Genomic DNA, 27,709 nt, shown 5'->3' with positions numbered 1-27,709 from the left:
TGGGTCTCACAGTTCTGGGGTCGAGGATTCAATCCCAGGTCAGTCGTCACTGTGTGGAGTTTGCATGTGTGGGTTTTCTCTGGGTGCTACCAAAAAGATGATTGGTAAGCTGGTTGAACACTAGGTACGCGTGTGAACGTTAATGGCTGGGATCGGTTCAAGCACCCCCTGCAGCCCTTGTAAGAAAATGAATATATATATATATATATATATATATATATATATATATATATATATATATATATATATATATATATATATATCAGCTTTGATCTTCACACCATGTGCTGACGGATAATAAATATTTGTTTTCATTAGGTTGGCTTTGCAAGCAAATGCGACCACTGTTCTCTCGAGCTGCACACCCCCCCTCCAGCATCCCCTGTGTCTCCTCCGTGAGTGGGAGGAGATCGATGAAAGCGGAGGAGCGAAGCAGCAGGGTTTTTGGATTTGCTGCTGCTGAAGCTGATGATAGTAGTGATGTTCTCACTTAACACGATGTAAAAAAAACTAGATGATAAATCCGTGTTTAAAATCCTCACAATTTGGGATTTGAATGGACTCCATCCATCAAGAATGCCAAAAGACGTCAGGTAGGCTGAAAGAAAGTTTGAGTGTGCATTTCTGCTTTCAGAGTAGCTCTTTTGAATTCACAACTGTAGATTAAAATGTTTTTTTTTCTATCAAATGTCACTTTTACAAGGCTGGGTCAGCCATTGCAGAAGAAGGCTCACTAGTTTATTTATCCTGCGTTATCCTCTGCATATATAGATGAAGCAAAGTTGACCAACGTGGTTTTAAAAACATCATTTAAGAATAACAATAGTCAATGTTCATTATTTTGCTACCTTTGTGAAAATCAGAAACACGTTTGTCTAAATCCGCTCACAGACAAGAAGCAAGCTGGACTTGAACCAGCATGCTCTTGTTCAAATATGCAGTAGTCATCTTCATAGTTCATCCCCAGTGATTCATTGGCAGGTCTGAAAGGCTATTTAAAGACAAAAATGGACAAGTTCCAAAGTTATCTAAGAGCATTTCTAATACATGCTTATTTCTAGACCACAGTAGTCATTAGGATTGATGTGTTCATTAGCTGGGAATAATGGACATAGTCTTATTTTACACCCTGATATCAGAAATGTTTTCAAACAAGAGAAAATTGCAAGGCAAAAAAATTCATTGTTCATTGTACAATAATTTAGTTGCATTATATGTAAAAAAAATAGAGGTGTCACTGAACTTGGCTGCCATTGACTGCACCAGATGTCCAATTCATTTTTACATGGTGGGGTGAAAATGAAACAGACATCCAGTTTCATCAACAGCACTGAGAGATGAGCATTCAATATTATTCATTTTTTTAAAAAAGTAGAAAAAATATATATTTATTGTAATTTGGGGGCCATAGTCAGGGTTTTACTTTTTACATTTTCATTTCATCAACATTTGATCAATTCATGATGTATTCATGCATTCATAGTAATGTTTAACAATGAAAAAAAAAGCATGATAATTGAGTATTTGGGTCATGTAGGCCACATTTGGAATCAACATTTGAATATTATGGCCTACGCAGTCAGTTCTATATGTTTTTTTAATTATTCAAAATTGAAGGGTTATAAATATACAATGAAGTTTTAAGTCCATACTTTAAATTTGTATGGTAATTGCTAGGTATATATGGTCTTGGGCTTAAAACAACTAAGAAGAAAGAGGGACAAAAACCTAAGCTTCACAGTGCAGATGAAAAGCAAGCATTGTGTGTATTGGCCACCCACGAGGCTTTGTTGGCCACACGCCCGTTTCATTTCGTGAAGCTTCAGCACCATGGAAAGCAGCAGCACGACATTGGTTTCCGTAGAATATATCAAAATTCTCCTCACATGCAAATTCACGATGCTGTTTCTCCGCAAGAACACTTAAATAGCAACAGCGAGCGGCACCCATGTGCACGTCGCCTCTAAGGATATGGTGGCGGGCGTGAGGAGGAAACCCGGGATGGCTTGGATGCTGGCCGGGATCATCCTGCTGGGGGCGGAGCTAAGCCGACTGGGTCCGAGGAATCGGCTGGGGGTCGGCGCCCAGAACAATGAGAGACGGGTGCTGGCTCGCATTCCGGGCGACATTATTATCGGGGCCCTGTTTTCCGTCCATCACCAACCGCCTGCGGACAAGGTAGGAGATGTCGATTCATTGGGAGCGTTACCTGTGATGTCATTTTTTTGCGGGGTCCCCTCTCAGGTGCACGAGAGGAAGTGCGGGTCAGTGCGAGAGCAATATGGGATCCAGAGGGTGGAGGCCATGATACACACGCTGGATCGGATCAACGCTGACCCCAACATCCTTCCCAATATCACTCTGGGTTGTGAGATCAGGTATGTCCTCTCCATGGCATTCATTCATTTTCCAAGCCGCAGGTCAGGTGAGTAAACCACTGCATCATCAGGTTGCTTTAGCCATTCTATTGCGTATCAATAACAGCAAACCAGTTAGAGAGCCTTTTTTTGTTCTTGTTCATGCTGACACATCTCTATAAATACAGTATAGAGAATGAATGGGAACCGGTTTAGGATAGACCCCTGAGGTACACATTTGTATATCTCCACAGGGATTCGTGCTGGCACTCTGCCGTAGCCCTGGAGCAGAGCATTGAGTTTATCCGGGACACGCTCGTGTCCAGCGAGGAGGAGGAGAGCCAGGCCAGGTGCACCGCACCTCACGGCACAACGCCGGCGCCACAGAGCAAGAAGCCCATTGTGGGCCTCATTGGGCCGGGGTCCAGTTCGGTGGCCATCCAGGTGCAGAACCTTCTTCAGCTCTTCAACATCCCGCAGATTGCTTACTCGGCCACCAGCATGACTCTCAGTGACAAGGTGAACGACACTTCCAAATAACCCGTTCGAACACAGCCAACACGGCTCTGATTCTTGCAGAGCTTGTTTAAGTACTTCATGAGAGTGGTGCCGTCAGACATGCAGCAGGCCAGAGCCATGGTGGACATTGTCAAGAGGTATAACTGGAGCTATGTGTCTGCTATACACACTGAGGGTAAGGCCACAGTATGGGTTTTCCATTTTTTCAAGGAGGCAGAAAGAAAAAAAAGGACTGTAGCTTAAAATAAGTTTAACCTCTAAGGGGGCACTCATTGAATTCAATGGCTACATTGGCCGTCCTAGATATCCAATCCATTTTGACTGGGAGGGGAAAGTGAATATTCCAGTTAAAATGGATTGGTCTAGTAGAGTATGTATATGTTCATATGTGTATATGTGTATATATATATATATATATATATATATATATATATATATATATATATATATATATATATATATATATATATATATATAAATATATATATATATATATATATATATATATATATATATATATATACACACACATATATATATATAACAAAAAAGCATTCAAATTCTTTTTTTGCTCATCTGCAATTAAAAGTAAACTACAAACTAATCAATCAATTCTTTGTCTGTCAGTTTGAAATGCTTAAAATCGAATTAATGTTCTTTTGCTTTGTTTTTCTTTGTTCATAAATGTCAACTTTCTGGCATGAAACCCTTTCTATCTCCAGGTAACTATGGAGAGAGCGGCATGGAGGCCTTCAAGGACATGGCGGCCAAAGAGGGCCTCTGTATCGCACACTCAGACAAGATCTACAGCAACGCCGGCGAGCGTGCCTTTGACCTGCTCTTGCACAAACTGCGGGGCCACCTTCCTAAAGCCCGCGTGGTTGCCTGCTTTTGCGAGGGCATGACGGTGCGAGGCATCCTATCTGCCATGCGCCGCCAGCATCTGGTGGGCGAGTTCCTACTGTTAGGGAGGTGAGACCGGGACCTCGGCTCCTTCTCATCCTATGTACATCCCATCACCCATCCTTCATCGTCGCTATGGAAACCAAAGGTACCGTCCTTTACGCTCTTGCGCTTTTTCCAAGTGTGTTCAAGAGTTGGCTATCAGGCTGCGGAGGAGTGGATAGAAGGGACGATGAGGTGGTGATGATGGGGGGGGGGGGTTCTGCTCGTGGGCGGAGGAATAAGCACTGAGCGAGGGGGTTGACGGAGCCGCAGGATTGGTCGCGTCTCCCAAGAAGGTGTTTTATTTTAAGGTTGCCCCACGTTCTATAAATGCTTCTGCTCATTAAGAGACGCACATGTGGGCTGCAGAGGCTGGAGACGAAACATGTATAGTAACCTTGAACTACATACCACAAAACACGCCGCTCTGACCAATGTGCTCGTGTGTGCGGAATGAATATTTATGTTTCATCGCCATAGATTTCACATATTTCGAGAATTTTTTTTATCAAATTGACCTTTGAAATCTTATTGGAGGCGTCTGGAATAAAGCGCCCATTGAGAGCTGACTGAAACTAGCCAACAACACATCAAGACCATCCTGGGAGTAGAGCCAAATAAACAAACCAAATTTTCTCATCAGTGCCGCCGGACGTCGCTTTATTGCACCTGTGCACGTGCGCCCCCCCTTTCAACATGTAAAAAGTCTACGAGGTGTTCTCAAATTACAAAAGCCTGGTGTGGGAGTCCATTTTCGAACACATCCTCTGAGAGGCTATGCGTTCATGTGGAAATGTACACGGGGCTCTAACTCTTCTACTCTGAATCACTCCTGAAAAACTAAAACCCCCACACACACACAAGCGCTCCGCTCGGGGCAGATAGCACACCGCTGCCTGTTCCTAGACCGCCTACACACATACCCACTCATTGCTCAACACAGGTAACTTTGAAGCAGATCTTTTCCGAGCAGCCACTTTTACTGCAGAGGAACAAACATGATCCAGTGTTCAAATGGACCAAAATAGGAAACCACCTTCCACTTTCAGGAGTACACTTGACTGAAATTTTCCATAGTCTCAATATGAAACACTATTTACTTTTAACACTGTTGTCAAAACTTAAATTTAATCCAAAATCCTGAACTGACATCTAATCTGTTGATGACCCTATGTTTAATGTCTAATACTTTTTTGCTCCATGATCTACTTTTCAATGAGCCAACCTCCCACGATCTATACTTTGTTGTTAGGGTTAGAATAAAGGGGTGGCAAAGCGCTCCTGGAGGTGCAGTTTTTTGTTCCACACAGTTTATCATCATCGTCATCAATCATCATCATCAACAATGGCTGTCCGTCTAGCTGTGCTCTGGTTTTAGCTGGCCACCAATTCAGGGTGTGCCCAACCCGGTGGCCATAGTTGGCTGGAATAGGCACCAGCACCCCTCGGGACCCTTGTGAGGATAAGGAGTTCAGAAAATGAACGAATCAAGTGTATTCATTACAAATTGGTTTCTCATTTTGTGTTTTTTTTCCTGTTCAGCGACGGCTGGGCAGATCGCTACGACGTGACAGACGGTTTAGAACGCGAGGCCTCAGGCGGCATCACCATCAAGCTCAAGTCGGCCTACGTCACGTGGTTTGACGACTACTACCTGCAGCTGAAGCCCGACACCAACCTGAGGAACCCTTGGTTCGCCGAATTCTGGCAGCATCGCTTCCAGTGCAAGCTGAGGGGTGTCCTCCAAGAAAGTACCACTTACAACCGCACGTGCAGCTGTGAGATAGGTTCTCTATTTGCCGGTAAGTGGCAGTAGAGTGGATTTTAAGAGAGCGCCTTCTGTGCAGGGAGAGAGTCACTGCGCCACCAGTATGCCCAGGACACAAAAATGGGCTTTGTTATTAATGCCATCTACTCCTTGGCGTACGGACTGCATGCCATGCAACAAGACCTCTGCCCGGGATTTAAGGTACAGGCCAAGTATTCAACCAGCCTAAGTGGAAATTTCCACTCGGTCCTTATGGCCAGTCCTGGTCTTATTACCATAGTCAAACCATATAGGAAATCATTTAAATATTATTACTTTGTATTTAGGTTCTGACAGCACAAGGTTTGCACTTATCTCCGTATCTATGTTGACTACTTATTTATTTATTAATTGGTTTTGATTATTTATTGATTATTTGTCTGTTTGTTTTTTTGTTTGTTGTTGTTATTTGTGCCCTTTCCTACCTATTTATGTTTTTGACTACTTTTTATGTGACTATGCTCATTTATTTATTACTTATTTATTGATTATTCATTGTTATTTTTTATTATTTATTTATTTATTTGTTGTTTTTAGTGTTTATTTGTGCACTTCATGGTGAAGCTTTAAATCTCATTATACTTGTATAATGACAATAAAAGCATTAAATTCAGTTCAATTCAATTATTTAGTTACTTTTGTACAAAACTCACAATACAACTGTTACGCCATTCAAAAGGATGTAATGTCCGGCATGAAGCCTTGTTTAATTTTAGTTTTGTTCAAATTTCAAGGATTAAACAAAAAGTGTTTTCCTGTGTGCAGGGTCTGTGTAAGGCCATGCAGCCCATCGACGGCCGCCAGCTTTTGGACTTCCTGATGCAAACCAACTTCACGGGCGTGACGGGAGAAGACATCCACTTTGATAAGAACGGAGACTCGCCTGGCAGGTGAGAACAAGGAGCACGCTTTTCACTCATGCGACGCTCCGATAACAGTGCATTGATACCAGGTACGAGATCATGAACTTCAAACAAATGGCTGAGGACGAGTACGCGTATGTGCACGTGGGCAGCTGGGACCAGGGCGGCCTGCGCATGAACGACGAGGAGATCTGGAACAACGACAGTGACGTCATACGCTCCGTCTGCTCTGATCCCTGTCAGAAAGCCCAGATCAAGGTAAAAACTTGAGAGAGAAAAGTATTTCACTTCATTAAAGGGACACGCAGAGAGCACTCGTGTAGTAAATGATTCTTCTACTCTCAAACGCCATTGATGACGATAGGCCACCAATTCATTTTGGCCAGTAATTCATTCATTCGGTCCTCCCAGTCTAAATAGATGAGACTGAGATGACTCAGAAAATCAAGATGCAGAATGACATCTGACAAGGGGGGATGGAGAAATTTGAGACCAATCACTATTGTCCACACATCTTTACTGATCATTTGGATATTTCAACATGTTGACAGGTTATCCGCAAAGGCGAAGTGAGCTGCTGTTGGACGTGCACAGCATGCAAGGACAACGAGTTTGTGTTCGACGAGTACACGTGTCGCGCCTGCACGTTGGGATCGTGGCCCACTGATGACCTGCACGGTATCAAAACATCAAAACATCACAACATAGTATGGCGTTACAAAAAAATTAAAATAACACAACCTTTTTTTTCTCTCTCTTCATAGGTTGCGAACCCATCCCGGTGCAATTTGTGCGCTGGGGCGATCCAGAACCTATTGCCGCTGTGGTGTTCGCTTGCCTGGGTTTATTAGCAACCATCTTTGTAACAGCTGTCTTTATCAAGTGATTCAGTTTATTATTTATTTATACCATAAGTAAGGCTGTCAAACTGAGTTTTCTTACAGGCCACGTCGTCGTTGTGGTTTCTTTTGGCGAACTAATTATGTCTTCTAACTAGAGATGCCAAGATTAAACTCCTAAACAACTCAATTTACAACTATTTTCATAGTCAATTCAATTTTTGGGAGACTTTGTTGGCCTGAAAATGCATTTTTTTATAGCGTCATAATAGCAGATAAAACTATTTTTCATCTTTTTACTTGTTTTAAAAATTAATACTGTATTATTTATATATAAGTGGCAAGGTTAGAGAAAAATAAAACCTTTTTATTTACTTTTTTAAAGTAAAAAAACTGTATTTTTTTTCGGAAATGGCCTTTCTGGCTATGCTTTATTTAGCTCTCTTTGCCATTGACGGCGCTAGATTTTTAATTAATTTCACTATTGGGGCAAATGAATGACTTTTGGGCCTATGGCATGAAATCTGGTGATTGACAACCTAGCCAACGCAAGCCCACATGACTTTCCCTGTCATACGATGCCTCCGACAGGTTCTGGGACACACCGGTGGTGAAGTCCTCGAGTCGCGAGTTGTGCTACATCATCCTGGCGGGAATCTTTTTAGGATACGCATGCACCTTCAGCCTGATCGCTAAGCCACACCTCATCTACTGCTACCTGCAGAGACTCGGCATCGGCCTGTCGCCCGCCATGAGCTACTCCGCGTTGGTCACCAAGGTGATGAGCGTTTCCTGTCTCAATGTCCTCTGCAAGCTCCAAAGATGAACAGAAAAATAGTGCATATTTATAAAAAGTAATAGTATTACGATTTAACCTTTAAAATGATAGCAACATGGTCGAAAGAAATGTTTGTGTTTGTTTTGTTCTGGCTAGGGTACATGTTGTAGTGGAAGTCAGAAGAGGGTTTACAGATGTACTATGGATGTATTTCTATATTTGTACTCACCCGCTCAATAAGCACTTTATGTTTTTTGGAACACAGACCAATCGCATTGCTCGCATCCTGGCAGGCAGCAAGAAGAAGATCTGCACTAAGAAGCCTCGCTTCATGTCCGCCTGCGCTCAGCTGGTCATCGCCTTCTTGCTCATCTTTCTGCAGCTCGCTATCATTGTGACGCTGCTCATCATAGAACCGCCAGAGGTGTGTTTTATCATTGTCAGCATGTTGAAGAGGCGGCATAACATTGTCATGGACATTTTTTTATACTGTCCTGTTACACTACTTAGACTCAAAGAATGGTGGGAAAAGTGTCTTTTATGGACTGAGCAGTTTTAATGTGTCACATAGGAATTTGGTGTACTTCGACTTTTGCGTCCCCATTGCATCGCAGATTTTCTCTATTAATTTTAGTAATAATAAATACTAGTACAAATTTTTTACCGACAGGCCCACAAAAAAAGTACAGTACTGCTAGGTTATGTTAGGAAGTGTCAAAAACATTTGATAAAACATGTAAATACTAGCCTACAAAAATGTACAGTACCGATACAATACGTTAGGAAGAGTCATGTGCACTGTACAGTACATCAATGACATTTGATAAGAGTGAATGGGAGGTTTATACATTGACAGAGGGAATAATAGTGTGCGGTTTAAAAAAAAATGAAAAGTTATATATATAGAATACTGTACTTTTTAAAGCATTTGCAAGGTTTTGTTTTGCTTTTTCCTGGGTGCTTGTAGGTTAGAATGTAAAAGACAGTGGGGCCATTAAAAATGGATATGGAACATTAAGTCGACGCACGCGTCAGTTGAATCGGTGTATCGGGAAATTGTACTCTGACAAAGGTTTTGTGTCACTTCACTGACTGCCATTGCTCAACATCAAATACATTTGGATTGGATTTCTACTTGTGATAACCTCTTTTAAATGTGGTCTTCAGGTGATCCATGACTACCCCAGCATACGTGAAGTGCACCTCATCTGTAACCTCACCACTCTTGGGGTGGTGGCACCGTTGGGCTACAACAGCCTGCTTATCCTCAGCTGCACCTTCTACGCCTTCAAGGTACGAATAGCCTGGCGCTTTATTCTGTCCATCTAATCTCTGCTTTGCTTTTCTTTTTACCAAGACTCGGAACGTTCCGGCCAATTTCAACGAGGCCAAGTACATTGCTTTCACCATGTATACCACCTGCATCATCTGGCTAGCCTTTGTGCCCATCTATTTTGGCTCCAACTACAAGATCATCACCATGTGCTTCAGCGTCAGCCTCAGCGCCACCGTGGCGCTCTGTTGCATGTTCGTTCCCAAGGTAAGCGCCACCCATGGCCATTCGCTCCTTCCTTGGGTGTTTAAGTTTGACGTTCCACGCCGTCAGGTGTACATCATGTTGGCCAAGCCGGAGAAAAACGTGCGCAGTGCTTTCACCACATCCACAGTTGTGCGCATGCACGTGGGCGATGCCAAGAAAGCCGCCAAGGCGGGCAAGCCGTCCAGCAGCATGGCCAACCTGTTCAGGCGCCGCTCATCCGCGCAGGGCGATATAAGGTGAGGCTTTCACGTAACGTGTTGGCTAGGGTTAGAAGTACGTTTTAAACTTCTTATTCCTGCATCATGATTGGATGAGGTTTTTGGACAGACAGCCTGATCCGCTCATTAAAAGAGCCCGATATGCATGTCCAAAATAAAGATATGGCACGTCAATTGACATAATTCAGGCCTAAAGGAAACCAGAAGACTGGATCAAATGGTACTGTCATGCGATCTATCAATAGTACCTTGACAATCGACTGGAAGATTGCGATCGATGTATTGAGCACACCTGAGTTACACAAATAGAGAGATGGTAGGAACAACATCAGAGAGAATGTAACTTGAGTTTTGTTGCCAGCACCAACGGGAAGTCGGCTGCCTGGGAGCAAAACGAGCGCAGTCATAGACCCAACCTTTGGAAGAGGATGACCTTCCATGTCAAGAAGAAGGAGGCCACAGAAGCCAATCAGACTGCCATCATCAAGCCTTTCTCCACAACGGGTGGCAGCCAAGTGGCAGCCGACGTCGAGTCTCACTGGTTGCAAGATGGCGCCAGATCTTTGCCCGCTCAGCCCCCCGACATTGGCGGCGTAGCCGTGGGCGAGCTTGGTGTGACGGGAGGCCCCCTAGGGGGTGCTACCGTCAGTGAGCAAATCAACTGTGTGGTCAACAGCTTCAACCTGGCGCCCGTTGGCGGCAAGCCGAACGAGCATCCGGAGCTCGCCGTGCTCACGCCGCCGTCGCCCTTCCGGGATGCGTCGGTTAGCTCCGAGGAAAGCTTCGACGCTCGCTCCTCGCGCTCGCTATCCGATGCGTCTGAGGCTGAATACGGGCAGCTGCTGCCGCGACACTACAGCCAAAGCGCCTCCTCTCTGTAGGCGTCTATGATAACACACATAGATTGCTATATTGAACGAATTCATAAACATTTCCTAGTTTTCAATTTTCCAATATCTGCTAAGTTCTTGTGCAAGAACATCTTTTTTTTATGGACTATAATATTTTGAAGACGTTTTTACCAGCTCTAAAATCAACATTTGTTCAACTGCATCTTAAGAGCAAAAAAAGATTACAAATATTTGTAATGCGAATGTCAGCGTGGATTCAAGTGGACCAAAAACCACCTCAGGACTGATAGTGTAGCAGATTGCTTATGAAATTGATTATTAAGGTTATGAATTTGAACTTCTACGTGTATGTGTAGTAAGAAATTTTCAATAATTCATTGTTTTGTGACTTTTCTATACAATTGAATATAGACTAATAGCTTCTTTTACAGATGTGTTTTAAAAATATATATATACATATGTATATATATATATAATAATGCTGGTTTGCCTAGATTGTCATTGAACGTGAGTAAAATTTTGTTATTCATATTAGCGTTTTTCTTAAGACATAACTTAAGATTTACAGGTTCAATGTTTGCATGTTCTAAAGTAATTTGTTTCAAATTGTTTATTAACTGGTTTATTTAAAGCATTACAGTTTACAGTAAGTAATTAGTCATTGTGTAATTAAAGTTAAGTTCATTTGAATGATGTGTTCTGTACAAATGCTCATTATTTTGGTTGTTGTCACAATCTAATGTGTCTGGAGTCAAGTAGGGTTCAAGTTAAATTCAAAATAGGCTTTGGAGCTCGAGTTAAGGTTCTACATTAGGTTATATAGTATGAAAAAGGAGGAGTGCCAAATCAAATAAAACCATAAATGAATTACTGGAATGAATTAATATCAAAAAATGAAGCAATTTGATTAAAACTGCATTCTTTTATTTAATTCTGGCACTCTTGGTCCTCTACATAGTTACCTATTGTTTCAAGCAACCATTAACCTTTTATTCTGGGGTTTAAAGTCAAGGATGGGCTTTAAGATTTGATTTCTATTACTATTAATGACAAATGACAAAAAATATTGATGAAAATTGTTTCAGTATCTCAACTAAAAGTCTTAACAGGGCCTTTTATTTTTTAAATTTGATTTATTTAAAAAAAAAGGACAGTATATATATATTAATAAACATAAACGTACTCGTGTTAATGAACATATACATATGTAAGATTCTTGCAGTGGAGGAGGAACTTTGTGATGGGAGATTTTTTAAACTGAGGTGGCATCAGCATATTTAACATAAATGTCCCAGTTCAAGCATTTGTTTAAGTTCAAGTTTTTCAAATATCTGACAGTGATGGTACGTTTTGGGGTTTTTATCGAATACTTTCAGAACTTGCTTATAAACAGTTTCAATTGGATTTAGTGTTGTCTTGCAGACCGATGACTCACTTGTTAGGCAGTAAGTCATGTGTGATAGGATCATTGTGTCAAAATCTAATGAACCTAAAATTGGACAAATTGAATTTATTGCTCTCAAACCGCATGTGGCGCTTGGTCAAAATGAGGGCTCTTTGCCACAGGAACCCCTAAGTCGCATTTAATGTGTGTGTTGAGGTTGGACACTTACCTTGAGATGAACACATGTTTTGTAAGGTGAAGTAAGTGTTATGGTGAATACTATGATTTGAATTGTGTGTTTTTGTGTGTGTCTGTCTGTTTTGGCAGGTCACTGCGTGGTGATGCTCTTTGACTCTCACAATTTTTGCTCTTTGTGTCTAACTTGTTCACCACCCCTGGTCTTAATAGCAGATGTTAGTAGAAGATGATGACAAGGAGGCGGGGGCAGGACGTCCGGAGTCCCTGTCCCTGCCTCCGGCCCCGAGCGCCTGCGCCAGTCCGCTCAGAGAGAGAGAGAGAGAGAATACGGCCGCCACGGAGCATGGCAGGCCTCGGTAAGGAGCACCTGTACAAGGTGCTGGTGATCGGCGATTTGGGAGTGGGCAAGACTTCCATCATCCGTCGCTACGTGCACCAGACCTTCTCGCACAACTACCGGGCCACCATCGGCGTCGACTTTGCGCTCAAGGTGCTGAGGTGGGACGCCGACGAAACGGTGCGCCTGCAGCTGTGGGATATTGCCGGTGAGAACACCCCCGACTGCAAACTGATGCCAACATGTTGTTATAACAAACTTTATTATTAGATGTATTTTCTTAGAGGAAATGTGCGACATTATCATGTGGGTGCGTTCACGTGGGGGAATTCCACTGTATTTTCCACCTGAGTTTCAATTTCCAAAAGAATGTGGATTGGACGTTATGATGCTAAGATATTTAAAATTGCCCTAAAAAATAATAGTCATCCACCCTAGAAAGGGTTAATATACTTTTAAAATGACTCTGCTAGTCTGATTAATTCCGGTTAAAGAAGTACAGTTCTTTTCTTGACTTCCTCAAATGTTTCTTTTTATTTTCATTTTGATTCTGAGATAATATAACTCTAGGACAAATAATATTAAGAATAACCATTCAATGGAATGACTGTTATTTTCTTCAAACACATTTTTTATCAACTTAAAAATAAAACAATACATATTTTGTATATTCAATACATATATATGTAGTTCATGCTATTTTGCGAAAGGTAAAGACACACTGCTGTGTGTGGAGTTGTCCCCGGCTTGCGTGGGTTTTCTCTGGGTGCTCCGGTTTCCCCCCACATTCCAAAAACATGCATGGTAGGCTGGTTGAACACTCTAAATTGGCCCTAGGTGTGAGTGTGAGCGTGAATTGTCTTCTCGTGCACTGTGATTGGCTGGCCACCAGTTCAGGGTGTCCCCCACCTGGTGCCCGGAGACAGCTGGAATAGGCTCCAGCACCCCCCGCAACCGCTATGAGGATAAGCGGTTCAGAAAATGAATGATTAAGAAAATGAGATAAACATTGGTAAGGTCACTGGAACAAAATGGTCTTTTTCCAAGTTGACAATTGGTAATATAGCATGAGACAGTTCCGCTCATGTGAGGCTTGTTAGCGTTGTTGTGAGAGGAAAAGAAAGTGACGTGTCCATGCAATTGAAACAATTGATATCACACACATCCAATGTACCCTTTGTCTTGCTTGGGTGGAGCGTGACGTCTGCATTGGGCACATGTCATCAGGTGACCTGCTCCGTTTCGCACAATGAGGTACACTCAAAACCCAGTCGTGTGAGGCCGCCTAAATGAACAATTGTTGCATTATATCGTTCATTCATTCATTTTCTTAACAACTTTATCCTCACTAGGGTGCTGGAGTCTATCCCAGCTGCCTTCGGGCACGAGGCGGGGGACACCCTGAATTGGTGGCCAGCCAATTGCAGAGCACAAGGAGACAAACAATCATTCACAGTCACACTCATATCTAGCAATTTAGAGTGTCCTATCCCATTTTTTAAATCCTAATTTGTGCAGGGAAGCGATAAAGTTAAGCGTTACATTATCAAGATAAAATGTTTCAAATCCTGAAGAATGAAGTAGTTCATTAGTCAAAAAGGTCACTAAAAAGGTCAACAATGAGCAGCATTTTTCTCACTTTTACCATTATAGTCTTTGTATAAGAGAATGTTTATTTATAGTACAAATATAGTACAGGCACATGCAGGGGGGGCAAACAGTCTGATGGGTGCTGACATTTATTTTTGGTCCAAAAAAGAGGAAGTGCAGGCCACACATCCTGTCGCACGGCAGTCGGTGATTCAGCCGCTCGGTGGTTTGTGTGGCAGATGGGAAAAGTCCCGACGACAGCTAGAAACTGCTCTCACAAATTTTGTCCAAATAGTCACTTAGTGTCAACAAGCGTGGCTTGTGTGCAGTGCAGGAATGTGCTGCCCACATCTTAAAGTCTCAGCAGTATTACAACAATGGTGTCCATTGCGTGTCGTGAGTGGAATGGAAACACTTTCTTTGCATTTTGTTAACATTTTCCATTTTTACAAGACAAGATTTTTTTTAGATATCATTTTGAATTTTTAAGGTAATATGGATTTGTTTCGGACTTGTTTAAAATTTCAATTGACTTTAATTTAAACGTCTTAATTCATTATAATAATTCAATTAATTAATTCAACTTTTTTTTATTCCTACGGAGCTTTTTGATGTGTTACATGTACATTTGTGTATTATTTTTTAAAAAAACATGAATTGAAAATGTTGTTTTAAGTTTAAAAAAAATGGAAAATGACCTGATTTGCTGCCTGAATGTCATGTCCAGCAGGCCAGGAACGTTTCGGCAACATGACGCGAGTGTACTACCGCGAGGCCACAGGCGCCATGATCGTCTTCGACGTGACGCGTCCAAGCACCTTCGAGGCGGTGCTCAGGTGGAAAGAGGACCTGGACTCCAAATTGACGTCGGGCGACGGCCGTGGAGTCGCCACCATTCTACTGGCCAACAAGTGCGAGCAGGGACGAACGCTCGCCAATGGCGGACTCAAGATAGAGCAATTCTGCAGGGAGCACGGATTCGCCGGCATCTTTGAGACCTCTGCTAAGGTTCCAAATCATTTTTTCCAAACCAATTGGCCATGACAGATGTCCAATCAACTAAAAAAAAAGATCTAAGTGTCCCAATTTTGCATAAAAGATGAGAGAAACACAAACAATTGAGAAAATTACAAAAGTATTTATTTGTGTACAGTAGTACCTCTACTTACGAATTCTTCTTCTACAATTGAAATATTGAAAGCAAAAAAATGATTATCAATATTTTGACTATCAAGAATATCATGTGTGCTATTATTTAAAATTTGAAACTGGCTGTCGCAGGACAACGTGAACATCGACGAAGCGGCAAACTTCCTGGTGAAGCAAATCATGGCGAGAGAACACGCCTTCCAGAGACGAATGGCCGCCTCCGACACCGTCACACCGCGATTGGACGCACAATGCCGTCAGTCCAACGGATGCTCGGGATGCTTGAAGTGAAGACCTTCAAGACTTGATTTTGCACACCACTTTTTTGTTAACTTATTTGCCTCATTTTGTCTACTGACAGAACTGAAATAATTGGAGTGGTGCTCTGTGTGGAGCGTTCACCCTTTTATAGCATGAAAATCCAACAAACAAACAAACAAACAAAAACACACCGGCATGAATCAGGTGTTTGTGTGTAGTTGCTATTTTACCAAAAACATATCACATAAAGTTGAACTTTTTATACATCATGACCTCAATGCAGAGAAACCCATTTTAAAGAAAAAATGCAAATGTTTTTTAATGAAAATCAATAGAAAGATGAACTATACAAAATCACTTGTTTGTTTTTTTTGTTCTGAAATTGAAAGTCTGTAACCTATTTTTTAACATTTAAACCATTTTATTGGAAAATTATTTCTTTCATGTACCACTAGAGAGAGCCAATGTAACACTTGATGCACTAATGCTGCATTTTACTGTCAATGGCAATGTCATTAGTAATTATATTTTAAATTATACTTGAAAAAGTCACTCATTGGTTACACTGACAATAATTTTACATCCAAATTATTTATTATGGTGACCAAATTATTATTCCTTTCTTTGTTTTGTTTTTTTACCATCATGGGCAGGCATCCACTATCCACTGCCAATAATTGACGTCCAATTTATTTAAACTTGGAGGACTGAGTAACTGCTACCCTCATCTTTCAATGCCATTGACGACACTATGCGCCCAACTCATTTTGACCGAAAGGGTCGAATGAACGAATGTGGGTTTAAACAAAAAAAGACTGTTGTTTAACATGAAACTTTTTTTTTACTTGACCTTGTCCACAAATGTTTGGGCTTCTTTGTTTCCTTGAAAATCACACAAAAAGTTAAATCCTACTTTGACATATCCAAATAGTACAAATATCCCTGCTGGTCATCTTCAATTTTGCAGAAGGAGTTCAATATATAAAAACAAGATGAGAAATAAATGTATTAAAAAAAAGAAGTTTAAAATCTGTTAGGTGTCCATGCCTCTACATGTCCTGCGACCATTCTTGTGTCTCGTCTGCCCCTGAGGAAGTGTCCGTCAAGGGTAGAGCATCCATGTACGATATCAGCGGACATCTTGGATCGAGCTCTTGGCCTTCACTGTAGTAGACACGGCGCTTAAGCGCCATGACGCCGAGGCGTGTGCTGGTCTTCAGGTGACGAAGGTGATTCTGCTCCTCCAGCAGCTTCTCACGCTCGCACTTCTGACGACACAACGCGCTTCTGTAAGCCACGTCCAACAAACAACGCTTGATCCGGCTCTCACCAACTTATCGATTTCCTCCTGCAGGTTTGCGATGCACTCCAGCTTCCTCTTGCGGCAACGCTGCGCTGCCAGTCTGTTCTTGCCACGCCGGCGAACGTCGTGGATCAAGTCCAGCTGCTGCCGCGTCAGCGTGTGTTGACCCAGCATATTCTGGAGGTCTAGGCGGTTCATACGGATCACGAAATCCACAGAGAATGGAAGATCCACCTGCAGAGATCTCGTTTTAATTCAGTCATTGGCTGCCATTGATGACGATAGACGTTCAATCCAATTTTGACTGACGTTGCCAGCCTGCTAGTCAATATTGGAGCAGACATCTATCGCCGTCAATGGCAGTGAAACATAATTACACAATACCAGTTGATGTCTATCACTGTTAATTTCAGGGAATGTGTTCAGTTACTGAGGCAATAAACCCACACTGGACTCTGAGCGCTAGCACACATACACACACACACAAGTCAATAATTACCAAGTCACCATAACGACCCCATTCAAACATGCTGAAATGAGTTTCCCAGAAATCCGTGGCTTTCCACAATTGTAAGTCTATTAAGTTTTCCAGAAGCAGAAGCCCCAACGGTAGATATGTCAAAGCCTCACCTGTCTGGCACGTTCTCGAGGGCACCAATCCCTGTCGCCGTCAGTCTCCGAGTCGCCATCCTCACCCGAGTTGAAAGACGAAAAGCCCGACTGGGATGCTCCTTCGCTTTCGGACAAAGTGCCTCCCTTCCATAGGGGGGTGCCCTGTTCTGGGTCCTGATCCGGAGCCAGGAAGGGGCCGTTGAGGTCAACGGAAACCCGGTTCTGATGAGAAGGGCCCGGCTGAGCTGGTCCAAGAGCTTCACTTTTCAGAGAGACACCTGGGACAAGATCGGGAATAGTAGGGAACCGTGTTGCTGGCACTTCTTCTCGTTCTGTTATGTTCTCATGGAACTGGGCGGCGTCAGAACCCGAATAAGTGACTAGGTTGTCTCTTATGTCATTCCCTCTAAAACATGCTCCTTCCTCAGATAGTCCTCCTCCGAGACCTTCAACTTTCTGTGTGGGGCAGGAGAGGTTTTTCCAGGGTCTGTGTTTGTCATCTTTTGCTGAGGTGTCTTCATCAAATGTGCCTGAATTGGACCAAGGACACACGTCAGTGCTCTTGAATCCCGATGATGTTCCAGGGGTGTTGACATCCCAAGTGGAACCTGCAACAAGATCGGGATCAACAAACAATACCATTCCTGTTCCTCGTTTCTTCAAGTTTTGGTGAGACTCAAAACTGTTGCCGTGTCTCGAATCCTTGGGTGAGTCCAGAACTTGATGTTTCCAAATGACACCTGGAACTTGCTCGGGATCACCAGAAAAGATTGTTTCATCTTTAGTGAGAGGCTTTTGATAAGAGGAGCTTGCGTCACATCTGAGATTCCTCGCTCTGCACTGGCTTCTGGAAATTTCAGCATTCTGAGTGGCAACTTCAATTAAATTTGTATTAACAGGGAACCTCATCCTTGAACGTTGTTCTTGATATGAGGGGATAGAATTAGACCCTAGACCACTATCAACATCCTTGCATTTTTGACTTGCATTAAATTCTGGAGCAGGACCAACACAAAAAATAGTTTCAGGTCCTTTGTCTCGGTCTTCTACGATAGGTTTCTGAGCTGAACAGACAGACCTATGATCTTCAACACCACAATTTGCTGAGATTTCTTCTTCACTCTGGCCTTCTCTTAGGATTCCAGGATCCTTATCTTTGCACGTGGCACCTGCAACCAGCTCGGGACCACCAGAGAACCTTATCCCTGGTTCACTGTCTTCTCTTCCTTTTCCCGGAAGCCGATCAAGATCTTTGTGACCTTCAGCTTTTTGCTTAGTAACTCGTACTAACTTGGGACCATCAGAGATCCTTCTCCGTGGATGTTCTTCGTCATCTGAGAATGTGTCCTTTTTTAGGAACCCTGATTCAGATCTGGAACATTTGTCTACGCTGTCAGAATCGCTGTTGACAGTTACTGGAGGATCAGTTGCATCTCCACGCCTGGCGATTTCAGTGTCCAGATCGGGACCAACGTTAAACTTGATACCCGGTGTCTGTTTTTCTTCTCCAAAGGTCTCCTGACATTCAGGATTTTTCTGGGGTGTCTCTTTCCCACAAGCCAGCTGAAATTTGCGATATTTGGGCCCTCCTGCAACACCAGCAGGTCCGGATGAGAAAGTAGTCCTCTTGCCATTTCCTTCCAGAAAGCTAGGCAAAGCTGCTTCCCTCGATACAGATTTGCCGTCCACTTCCTCCTTTTCACTCTTTTCTTTCTTTATACAGCATTTCTTCCTCCGTGATGGCAACGAAGGCAGGTCCGAGCTGAATTTAGGGAGCAAGAAGTCGAAACAGCCGTGGTCTAGGTCTCGGAAGCCCAGCGAAGAGGCTGCCTGGCGGATTTCCAGGATGTCATGTTTACCAAAGAGCAGCTCAGACGTATAGGCGAACGTGAGAAGGGGCTCAAACCCACCTGCGGTTACCTTGGAGACAGGAAAATGCAATTTTATGTTTTTTGTATGTAGTTTATACTTTTATTGTTTTGTTCATCTCCTTGTCTGGAAATAAGTTTATTACTAGTAGACGTCCAACCCATTTGAAGATGGAGCCTGGCTCAGCGAATGAACGTATAAATGCATTTATTGCTAAGTGTCCAATCTGTTTGAGCTGGAAGGGTGGCAGCTGCCAATCTTTACACTTCAAATGGATATGGGCTTGCGTTGTTTTTTTTCCAGGTACTCCAGTTTCTTCCCACCTTCCAAAAAACATGCATGATAGGCTGGTTGAACACTCTAAATTGGTATAAGTGTGAGCGTGATTGGTTGTCATTTGTCTCCTAGTGCCCTGTGATTGACTGGACATCGATTCAGGGTCTCTTCTGCCTCAGCTGAAGTCAGCTGGGATAGGTTCCAGCACCCCCTTGCGACCCTTGTGAGGACGAGCGGTTCAGAAAATGAATCAATTTATATATACACTGTCAAAAGTAGTGAGAGAAAATCTAATTCACGAATTAATTTCTGGTGACCTGTCAGCAAATAAATAACTGTATCGATACTTTTGCAATGTTCAGAAAGATTGGTCGTCTTCAAGTGATGAATGAATGTAAAGATTTTTATTGAATTTTTGATTTTTGAAAATTGATTGATTGATTGATTTGATTTGAAGTTTTCAAGAGACATGATTGGACGTCTACTATCGTCAGTGACACTGAGTAAGGTTATATTGACACATAAATACATGGCTTTCATTAGGAAAGCCCACTACAACCCCAAATGCAAATATATACATTTTGAAGGGGTACCTAATAAAAAGGCTCAGTGAGCGCACTGAGGACATTATGTTGACGTCACCGTCAAGCAGCTCTCACCTCAGGTGGTAGTATTACGTCATCGTCGTGGCGGTGGAGCCTGACGGCGAAGTAGTCGCTGCAAGACGCAAGCACGGCTCGGTGGGCGTGGAAACGGCGACCGTCTACCTGTACGGTGACGTCACAGAGCAGGCCACGCAGGCGGAGTTCGTCCAGGCGCTCAAGCACGCGCCCCGAGTGCGCCGCGCACGCGTAAGTGTACGAGGGCATCTACGTAAAACGACATTTGACGTCAGGAAAACTTTCAGAAAGGAGCCACATGATGAAGATCGTGCGAAAAGTTTACCTGTGCGAAGCCTCGTCGGAGTTCTTTGGCGATTTGGACGACTTGGAAACAAGCTTTGAGCGAGCGTCACACACCCATCTGTCAAAGTGTGCAGGGGTGAGCGCACGCGTGCGCGCGTGTGTGTGCGCGTGTGTGCGTGCGCGTGTGTGTGTTGCGACAGCGCTGACTCATGCTGATAAAAGATGAGCAAGCGTTTTCCCGTCGTACACATCACCGCCCTCCCTACCGCCGACAACACTTCCTGAAAAGACAAACAATTGGATATAATATTATCAATACACTTCAATGATTATAAAAATATCAATAAGGATGATTAAAGACAAGTACATTCTGTTTAAATTAGACAAAAATGCAAATGTTCTACAGGCTTGCGTGGGTTTTCTCCGGGTACTGCTGGGTTCCTCTCTTATTCCCAAAATATGGTAGACTGGTTAAACTCTAGGTATGAGCGGAACAATATCGTTGATATGGTAATGTATCTCAATAATTTATATCCCAATAGGTTGTCTATATGCTCCTGCCGCAAATCCATATATTTTTTTTTAAAAGATGTCATTGTTTAATAATGGAATCAATGGTTTACGGGGTAAATTTTTACACTTGACTACTTTTAATGTTATTTCTTGTCTAATTTGGTACGCATTGGTTGTAAACTAAATATAACATCCAAATGTTACCTAGCCAAATTTTGGAATTTGAATTAAAAAAATATCAATGCACCCTCCTTAAATGGTTTTCCAGCAAATTCTCATAATTTACAAAACGGCAAGACAACAAACATCATCTTTTTTTTATCGGTCAGGTTGTAAATGTCGTTGAAATGTATAAAGAATATTTTTCTGCACGTGTACCTAAAAAACTGAACAATACACATGGTATGAATCATTACATTGTGTTTCCAAAAGCAGAAGTGCGGTGAACACCCCAGTGACCAATCAGGTGACTGTTTGAAATCAACTTCCTCTTTCCAGTAAAAACAGAGTATAAGCGTGCGCATGGTGGAATAAAGTTGGCTTTATTCAGAGATTGCTCTTGTGTGTTTGGGCTTGCATACATCAACGCTTCCAATCACTTCACTGGGCGACCAATCGTGATGTCTTCCTTCCTGTGTAAGAGAACTCCCAAATGAGAGGCTGCCCATTACGACTTAGTTAAAAAAAACATAATTTGTCAAGTGCAATGTACTCATATCGCACATAAACTGGGCCTGAATCAAACTTTTTTTTAATCTACCGGAAAGCAACCTCGAACTCCATTTGGACCGCATGTCAGCACCTCAGACAGCCTCGGCGCATGCTAAACTCCGCCCCCACAAAGATGGTCGCCATCATCGCAGAAATGACGATAATGTCTGTTTTGTGTGAGGGTTGTTGAACCAAACAAAATGTGTTCATTTCCAGTCATGACGAATCAGGTCGGCGTAGTCGCTGTAGTTGCCGCGACCGCTCGCCGTGCTTCGTCACCAGCGTGCGGTTTTCCTCCGACAGACGGCGAAACTCGTCCTCCAGGCGGGAGATCTCCGTCGACGCTTTCTGGTCCTCCACTAGCTCTGCTAGCAGCTGACACCTGTAGACAGCCGTGAAATTAGCCACGTCGCGCTTAAGTCGCTGTCGGTGATCGCAGTGATAAGAATCACTCTGTTCATTGATAGTCATAGATAGCTTCGAGATTTAATCACGCTGATTGATCACCTTTGCATTGACCTTTGGGCACCAAATCCAAAACTGAGCTCTACTATGTCACGTTTTTAAATTTCTACAATGGACATTTTATTAAGAAATATGAAAAATGACCAGCCATATTTGATCATGTGGTCATCACCATGGTCGACTGGTTAGCACATCTGCTGCATCACAGTTCCGAGATCGAATCCTGGTGGGTTCCAAACTCCTGTGTTCTCTCTGTGGTTGCGTGGGTTTTCTCCGGGTACTACAGTTTCTACCCAAATTCCAAAAAACATCCATGTCAGGCTGGTTGAGAACATTAAATTGTCCCCATGTGTGAAGGGTTGTTTGTCTCAGTGTACCCTGCCCTGATTGGCTGGCAAGCAATTCAGGATGTCCCCGCCTACGACCCACAGTTGGCCAGGATAGGCTACATGACCCCCGCGACCTTTGTGGGGATAAGCGGTATGGAAAATGAATACATTTGATCAGGATAGATGTCCAATCCACTAGAATTGGGAAGGCTATGACAACAAATTTGAACTTTGATTCTATTTGGTGACGTTAAAATTCACATAACCAGAATTTCCCTTGTCCTTCTTAATCATTGACAGTTATTGACAGCGATAGATGTCCAACCCTTTTGATTTTGTTCAACGACAATGACAAATGATCCATCAATGCCAGCCATGTCATTTGAAATAGATTTGGACTGTCAATGACAGTAAATGAGTTCAAGTGAAAGAGAGCAGCGAAACAATGTTAACGAACAGGACGAGCAAGGCTTGGCTACAAAAAGCTGGCAATTCGATGGTAAATTTTCGACGCCCCGACAGCAGGGGCGGAGATGCCCAACAAGTCGGACGAGCTAAATTCCCATCCGAAGCTGTGATTCACACTCTGCGGGTGAGGCGGCCTGTGACTCATGGATTAGTATATATAGAAACGGACATTGTTTCTGAATGTGTGTGCGTGCATGCGCGCGCATGAGCGCGTTGGTGCTCGCGCCGTGTCGGGTTGCAGACGACGTAAATAAAGTGTCTATTAAAAGATGAGAGCGGATTGTTTGGCTGAGCTGTTGTTTACGTCTGACTGATTGATAGCTGTTAATTTCAACAGCGTCTATTTTGCGCACTAATGTTGTGGAAATACACAAGTTGACATGGAAAAAAAAAAAAATGTCCGTCATCTAGTGGCCAAGTCATAAAATACATCTGAAATTGGGCCGCATTTTTTTCAGACATATTTTATTACAGTTCGCAAGACAGGAGTGTGTCTGGAAACAGGGGCGTGTCGGGCAATACGTTGCAACAAATCGCTACCGATTATTTAAAACTCACTTGCGTTCCTCCAGGGCGGCGATGTCGTGCTTGACTTGGCAGAATTCTCCTGCCATCCTGCAGTGTTCCTTGTACACGTGCACACTATCCTTCAGGGACAAGCGTGGCAGCACAGGCTAAAAATAAAATCATTTTTTTAAAGTTATAATGATAAAAAGTCAATGGAAATACTTATAATTGCCATAATGGTCAGGTTTGGTTTTAAAAGCTTATTTGTTCTGGTAATTTAAATATAAATAATCAAACAATCCACTGCTGACATTTTCTGACACCATTGTTTTGTTTACTTTTTTAAAATTTTCAAGAAAAAACATTTAAATTTCAACAAGTTCTTCAGTGTCCTGCCTGCCATACCTGAAGTTGCTGTTCAAGATCTGGGAAAGTCTGAGTGTAGTTGTCACCATCTTGCGTGTCTTCCCAACGAGGAAAAAAAAACACATGGAGTCAGATGACATTTTTACGGCAACCCAGACATGACAGGAATATAAAAAATTAACATCAGTAAAGGTGCACTCAATGTCTTTGCCCTTGCGTCCCATACAGTGTCCCGTACTTTGTGAGTTTGACGTACCCATTTCCTGCACATGAAGTAGTAAGTACTTTGTGTGTACTAATTTATTTACTCGAAGTAGTAGCTCGCATGCACAAGCTATTTTTTTTCAATTCCTGTCATGTCTATGGCTCTGTACATTTTAGTCGAACATGAAGATAAATCTAAATACTGATGGTGTCCTAAGCAACTGTTTAGTTTGAGTGTATCTGTCAGGGGCCTCCAAGACTGGGACATGAATTACAAGACGGGCATGGTTGAGGTTAAGATGTCCACTAGTGATAAAGTCATTTAAATTCACAGCAGAAGGAATGGATGTGTTCTCCATGGGCTTGCATGGGTTCTCTCCTTTTACTCCGGTTTTCTCCCACATCCCAAAAACATGCAGGGTAGGCTGGTCGAACACTAGTTGCCCCTAGGTATCAGTGTGTGCATGAATGGTTTCCACCTGCTCCCCGTAGTTAGCTGGGATAGACTTTAGCACCCCCCACGATCCTAATTATATACCCTATCTATGGTTATTGATACTAGTATCGGTGCAACGCTACAACCACGCTTTACTTCTATGCATACCCTTTTGCACGCCACAGACAGACCCATCTCACTGAGTGGGCTTCTGCCTAATGAGGTGTCCGGTGTTTGCAGCCGCACGAAGGGAATCGAACAGGCGGTGAGTACGTGAAGTCATGCTGAACATGCCATGACAATCCCCAGAGGCAACGTGACGCAACCTTCTAAAATCAGCCACACGGGTGTGCGGAACAACAACAAGAACACTCGGGCCGCAATGTGGGACGCAACAACACCACCAACCCGAGTGTGAGCGTGGCGGGTGGGGGCGGGACACCTGTCGCAACGCAGATGGCTGGAGTGAACGCGGGCTCCATTTTGGTGGTCAGAATGCGCGGCGTGTTTTCCAGACATGCTGAAGACGCAGACGGGCTTTGGGTCGACTTAAATGATCAAACGCAGCTTGAAATAAGTTGTTCTCAGCATTTTGTCAGCCAAATTGCACCGCAGCTGCGTGCAAGTTCGCGGGCGTGTACCTGATGAGTCGCCGAGGCTGAAGGAGATCCGCACTTCGGGTGAATCGGGAGACACTCTTTGGCTTGATGTGATCATTTAGCCCTGTGTCGGGTCACAATGACTGAGATGCAGAACAGCACACACACATTTGCAGATATATTGGCTGTTGTATTGACTAACTGACAAACTGATTTAATGTAATGACAAACAAACTGACAGAAATACTGCCATTGGCTGTCCACCAATTCAGGCTGTCCGCTGCCTGGTGATGTTCTAACTAGTATCTGACTAGGCATGCATCATGCTTCGGCAGTTCAGTGAAATTAATTGATGACTTGTAGTCAATTTCTGTCAATGTTAAAGCATGACTAGTCATTTTACTAACTAGGCCAGTTAGTGGAGTGTCTGATAGAATAACAAATTTAACTGGTAGTTTGACTGATTGATGGCCCGTTAACGATTGAATCAACTGACTCATCCTGTTAACACAGAAATAATTAAAGATGGACTACAGTTTCAATAATGCATTACTCGCTTCACAAATGAGACATTTGCTTCCATTGACACCTGTCAATCAAAGATGACATCACTTGCATGCATTCCTAACAAAGCAAAGTGCTCACCTGAAGCAGACCCCCGCCCCCACCCAAAGGAAACCCACAAATGTAATCAGGTAGGTCCAGTCCAATGTGTTTCCTAAGATTTCGGTCTGCTTGTGGCGTGCCCCCCCCTGCAACCCCCCACCACCGCCTCCCCCTCCTTCCCCCTTCCCCTTCACTCCGTTCTCTTCGGGGTCTCGTCTAGATGCACTCCCATCCACATGGAATCTGCACAAAAAGGATTACGAATGTGCCCTCCGCCCCCCAACCTCCCCTTTCACAATAAAGTGTCTCATGACACGACATGTCTTGACCCCAAAACACGCACGTTAAAATAGCCGAAAGTGACGACAAGACATCAAGATGGGTGTCATTAATATCATGGGTCACTCCGGGCTGCTTCATTATGCAAACTATGTAATGATATTCAGTTCAAAATTGCATCACATTTATGATGGTGCTACTCCAGGCCTACGGGTGGTGCTATGTGCCACTTTAAGGCGCTACTACTATGTATACGACACATTCGGCGTGTCCCGTAAGGGGTCACCACAGCTAATCACCCTTCAGCCCTTGCACCCGCGAATGCCCCACGAAGAGCATCACGTGGCCAGATGGCACCAAGCGAGCCAGAGAGTGATTGCATATTTGTTTGGTTCGGTGTTATGGCATCATTTTAATGGCTTAATAAATAATTTACGTATATTTTTGCTGTGTTTGCATACATACACACATTTGCATTAATATTTCATACAAATTGGTCTAATTTTATCATAGTGGGCAGTATTAAAGATTATGGAACAAATTATGCTAATTATGTGTAAAATATGCCTCTACTTAAGAAAAAAACCTCTGGAACCAATTAATTTTGTAATAAAGGTATTACTGGATTTTTAATTTAAAAGAATTACAACTTTATAGTTCATTTCTGAATTCTGCTACTTGTGTGTTTTATAATAAAGTACTGCAGTTCTGTTTTATTGCTGTATTTACATAATTTGTGTCTTTAAGAAAAGATCCTTGGCAGAGGAAATACATGTAATTCCTTTTCACAACACGAACGCCTCACCAGACGAGTGCAACTGTTTAGCGCCACGAAAAGCTTTTTAACACGTCTCATCGCAGGGTCCGAAATAGACAGCATGTCGTTCAGGTGAGGTCATCGCGCCACATTTGAGCATGTTGAATGCCAAGGTCAGTGGCGGAATCCTTGCCCTCATTCATGATGGATTAGATCCTGACGGGTGGGCGAGGGGGTAAAAAATAAATAGAGCTGCTCCGGGATTTAATGGAGGACTCCGCCCGCTACAATGGTGCTGCAGGGGAGATTAGAGGCCCAGATATTACGCTCAATCCCTGAATTAATCTGCATGCCGTACAAAAAAAAGTCATTACGTGGAGAGATTAAAAGAGTCCTTCGGGATGAATACCAACCTGTATTTCAAGAATACACACAGACATTCACACATACATACACATATGTATGTATGTATGTGTATGTATGTATGTATATGTACGTATGTATGTGTATGTATGTATATGTACGTATGTATGTGTATGTATGTGTATGTATGTATGTGTATGTATGTATGTATGTATGTGTATGTATGTGTATGTATGTGTATGTATGTGTATGTATGTGTATGTATGTGTATGTATGTGTATGTATGTGTATGTACGTGTATGTATGTGTATGTATGTGTATGTATGTGTATGTATGTGTATGTATGTGTATGTATGTGTATGTATGTGTATGTATGTATGTGTGTGTATGTATGTATGTGTATGTATGTGTATGTATGTGTATGTATGTGTATGTACATGTGTATGTATATGTATGTATGTGTATGTATGTATGTATGTGTATGTATGTATGTATGTCAGGGGTG

At 42.8% G+C, this 27,709-nt stretch overlaps 4 protein-coding genes across 6 annotated transcripts; 2 read left to right on the top strand and 2 right to left on the bottom strand.

The window, feature by feature from the left end:
- Positions 1-439: 439 nt before the first annotated feature.
- grm5a (glutamate receptor, metabotropic 5a) lies at positions 440-11,407 on the top strand. The gene is made up of 18 exons (XM_077592503.1): positions 440-593; positions 1,918-2,178; positions 2,245-2,378; positions 2,612-2,876; positions 2,937-3,051; positions 3,599-3,848; positions 5,364-5,599; positions 5,669-5,790; positions 6,394-6,518; positions 6,581-6,749; positions 7,043-7,169; positions 7,256-7,373; positions 7,922-8,108; positions 8,374-8,532; positions 9,276-9,401; positions 9,466-9,648; positions 9,715-9,884; positions 10,228-11,407. The coding sequence occupies exons 2-18, from the start codon at positions 1,972-1,974 to the stop codon at positions 10,745-10,747; spliced, it is 3,213 nt and encodes a 1,070-aa protein (XP_077448629.1). The 5' UTR covers positions 440-593; positions 1,918-1,971; the 3' UTR covers positions 10,748-11,407.
- Positions 11,408-12,470: 1,063 nt separating this feature from the next.
- On the top strand, positions 12,471-16,609 carry rab38b (RAB38b, member of RAS oncogene family). 2 transcript variants are annotated; one of them, XM_077593111.1, is made up of 3 exons: positions 12,471-12,844; positions 14,957-15,234; positions 15,508-16,609. In XM_077593111.1, exons 1-3 carry the CDS (start codon positions 12,526-12,528, stop codon positions 15,664-15,666), a joined length of 756 nt encoding a protein of 251 aa, XP_077449237.1. In that variant the 5' UTR covers positions 12,471-12,525; the 3' UTR covers positions 15,667-16,609. The 2 variants fall into 2 exon arrangements, with proteins under 2 accessions (XP_077449237.1, XP_077449236.1); XM_077593110.1 differs by having other exon boundaries at positions 14,954-15,234.
- Positions 15,345-20,750, bottom strand: bach1b (BTB and CNC homology 1, basic leucine zipper transcription factor 1 b). Its single transcript, XM_077593112.1, has 5 exons — positions 20,642-20,750; positions 20,356-20,565; positions 17,570-19,471; positions 16,967-17,173; positions 15,345-16,904 (listed from the first exon to the last, which is right to left on the bottom strand). Exons 2-5 carry the CDS (start codon positions 20,563-20,565, stop codon positions 16,686-16,688), a joined length of 2,538 nt encoding a protein of 845 aa, XP_077449238.1. The 5' UTR covers positions 20,642-20,750; the 3' UTR covers positions 15,345-16,685.
- An 885-nt stretch (positions 20,751-21,635) lies between these two features.
- map3k7cl (map3k7 C-terminal like) lies at positions 21,636-25,938 on the bottom strand. Of its 2 annotated transcripts, XM_077591420.1 has the most exons (5): positions 25,845-25,938; positions 25,242-25,323; positions 24,000-24,058; positions 23,646-23,761; positions 21,636-22,207 (listed from the first exon to the last, which is right to left on the bottom strand). In XM_077591420.1, the coding sequence occupies exons 2-5, from the start codon at positions 25,315-25,317 to the stop codon at positions 22,042-22,044; spliced, it is 417 nt and encodes a 138-aa protein (XP_077447546.1). In that variant the 5' UTR covers positions 25,318-25,323; positions 25,845-25,938; the 3' UTR covers positions 21,636-22,041. The 2 variants fall into 2 exon arrangements, with proteins under 2 accessions (XP_077447546.1, XP_077447547.1); XM_077591421.1 differs by having other exon boundaries at positions 25,242-25,923.
- Between the last annotated feature and the right edge of the window lie 1,771 nt (positions 25,939-27,709).

This window comes from Stigmatopora argus, chromosome 22, assembly GCF_051989625.1.
Source record: "Stigmatopora argus isolate UIUO_Sarg chromosome 22, RoL_Sarg_1.0, whole genome shotgun sequence".
In the NCBI taxonomy this organism is placed as follows: domain Eukaryota; kingdom Metazoa; phylum Chordata; class Actinopteri; order Syngnathiformes; family Syngnathidae; genus Stigmatopora; species Stigmatopora argus.
The sequence above is the reverse complement of the archived record's forward strand: the minus strand, read 5'-3'. Positions and strand labels throughout refer to the sequence as shown.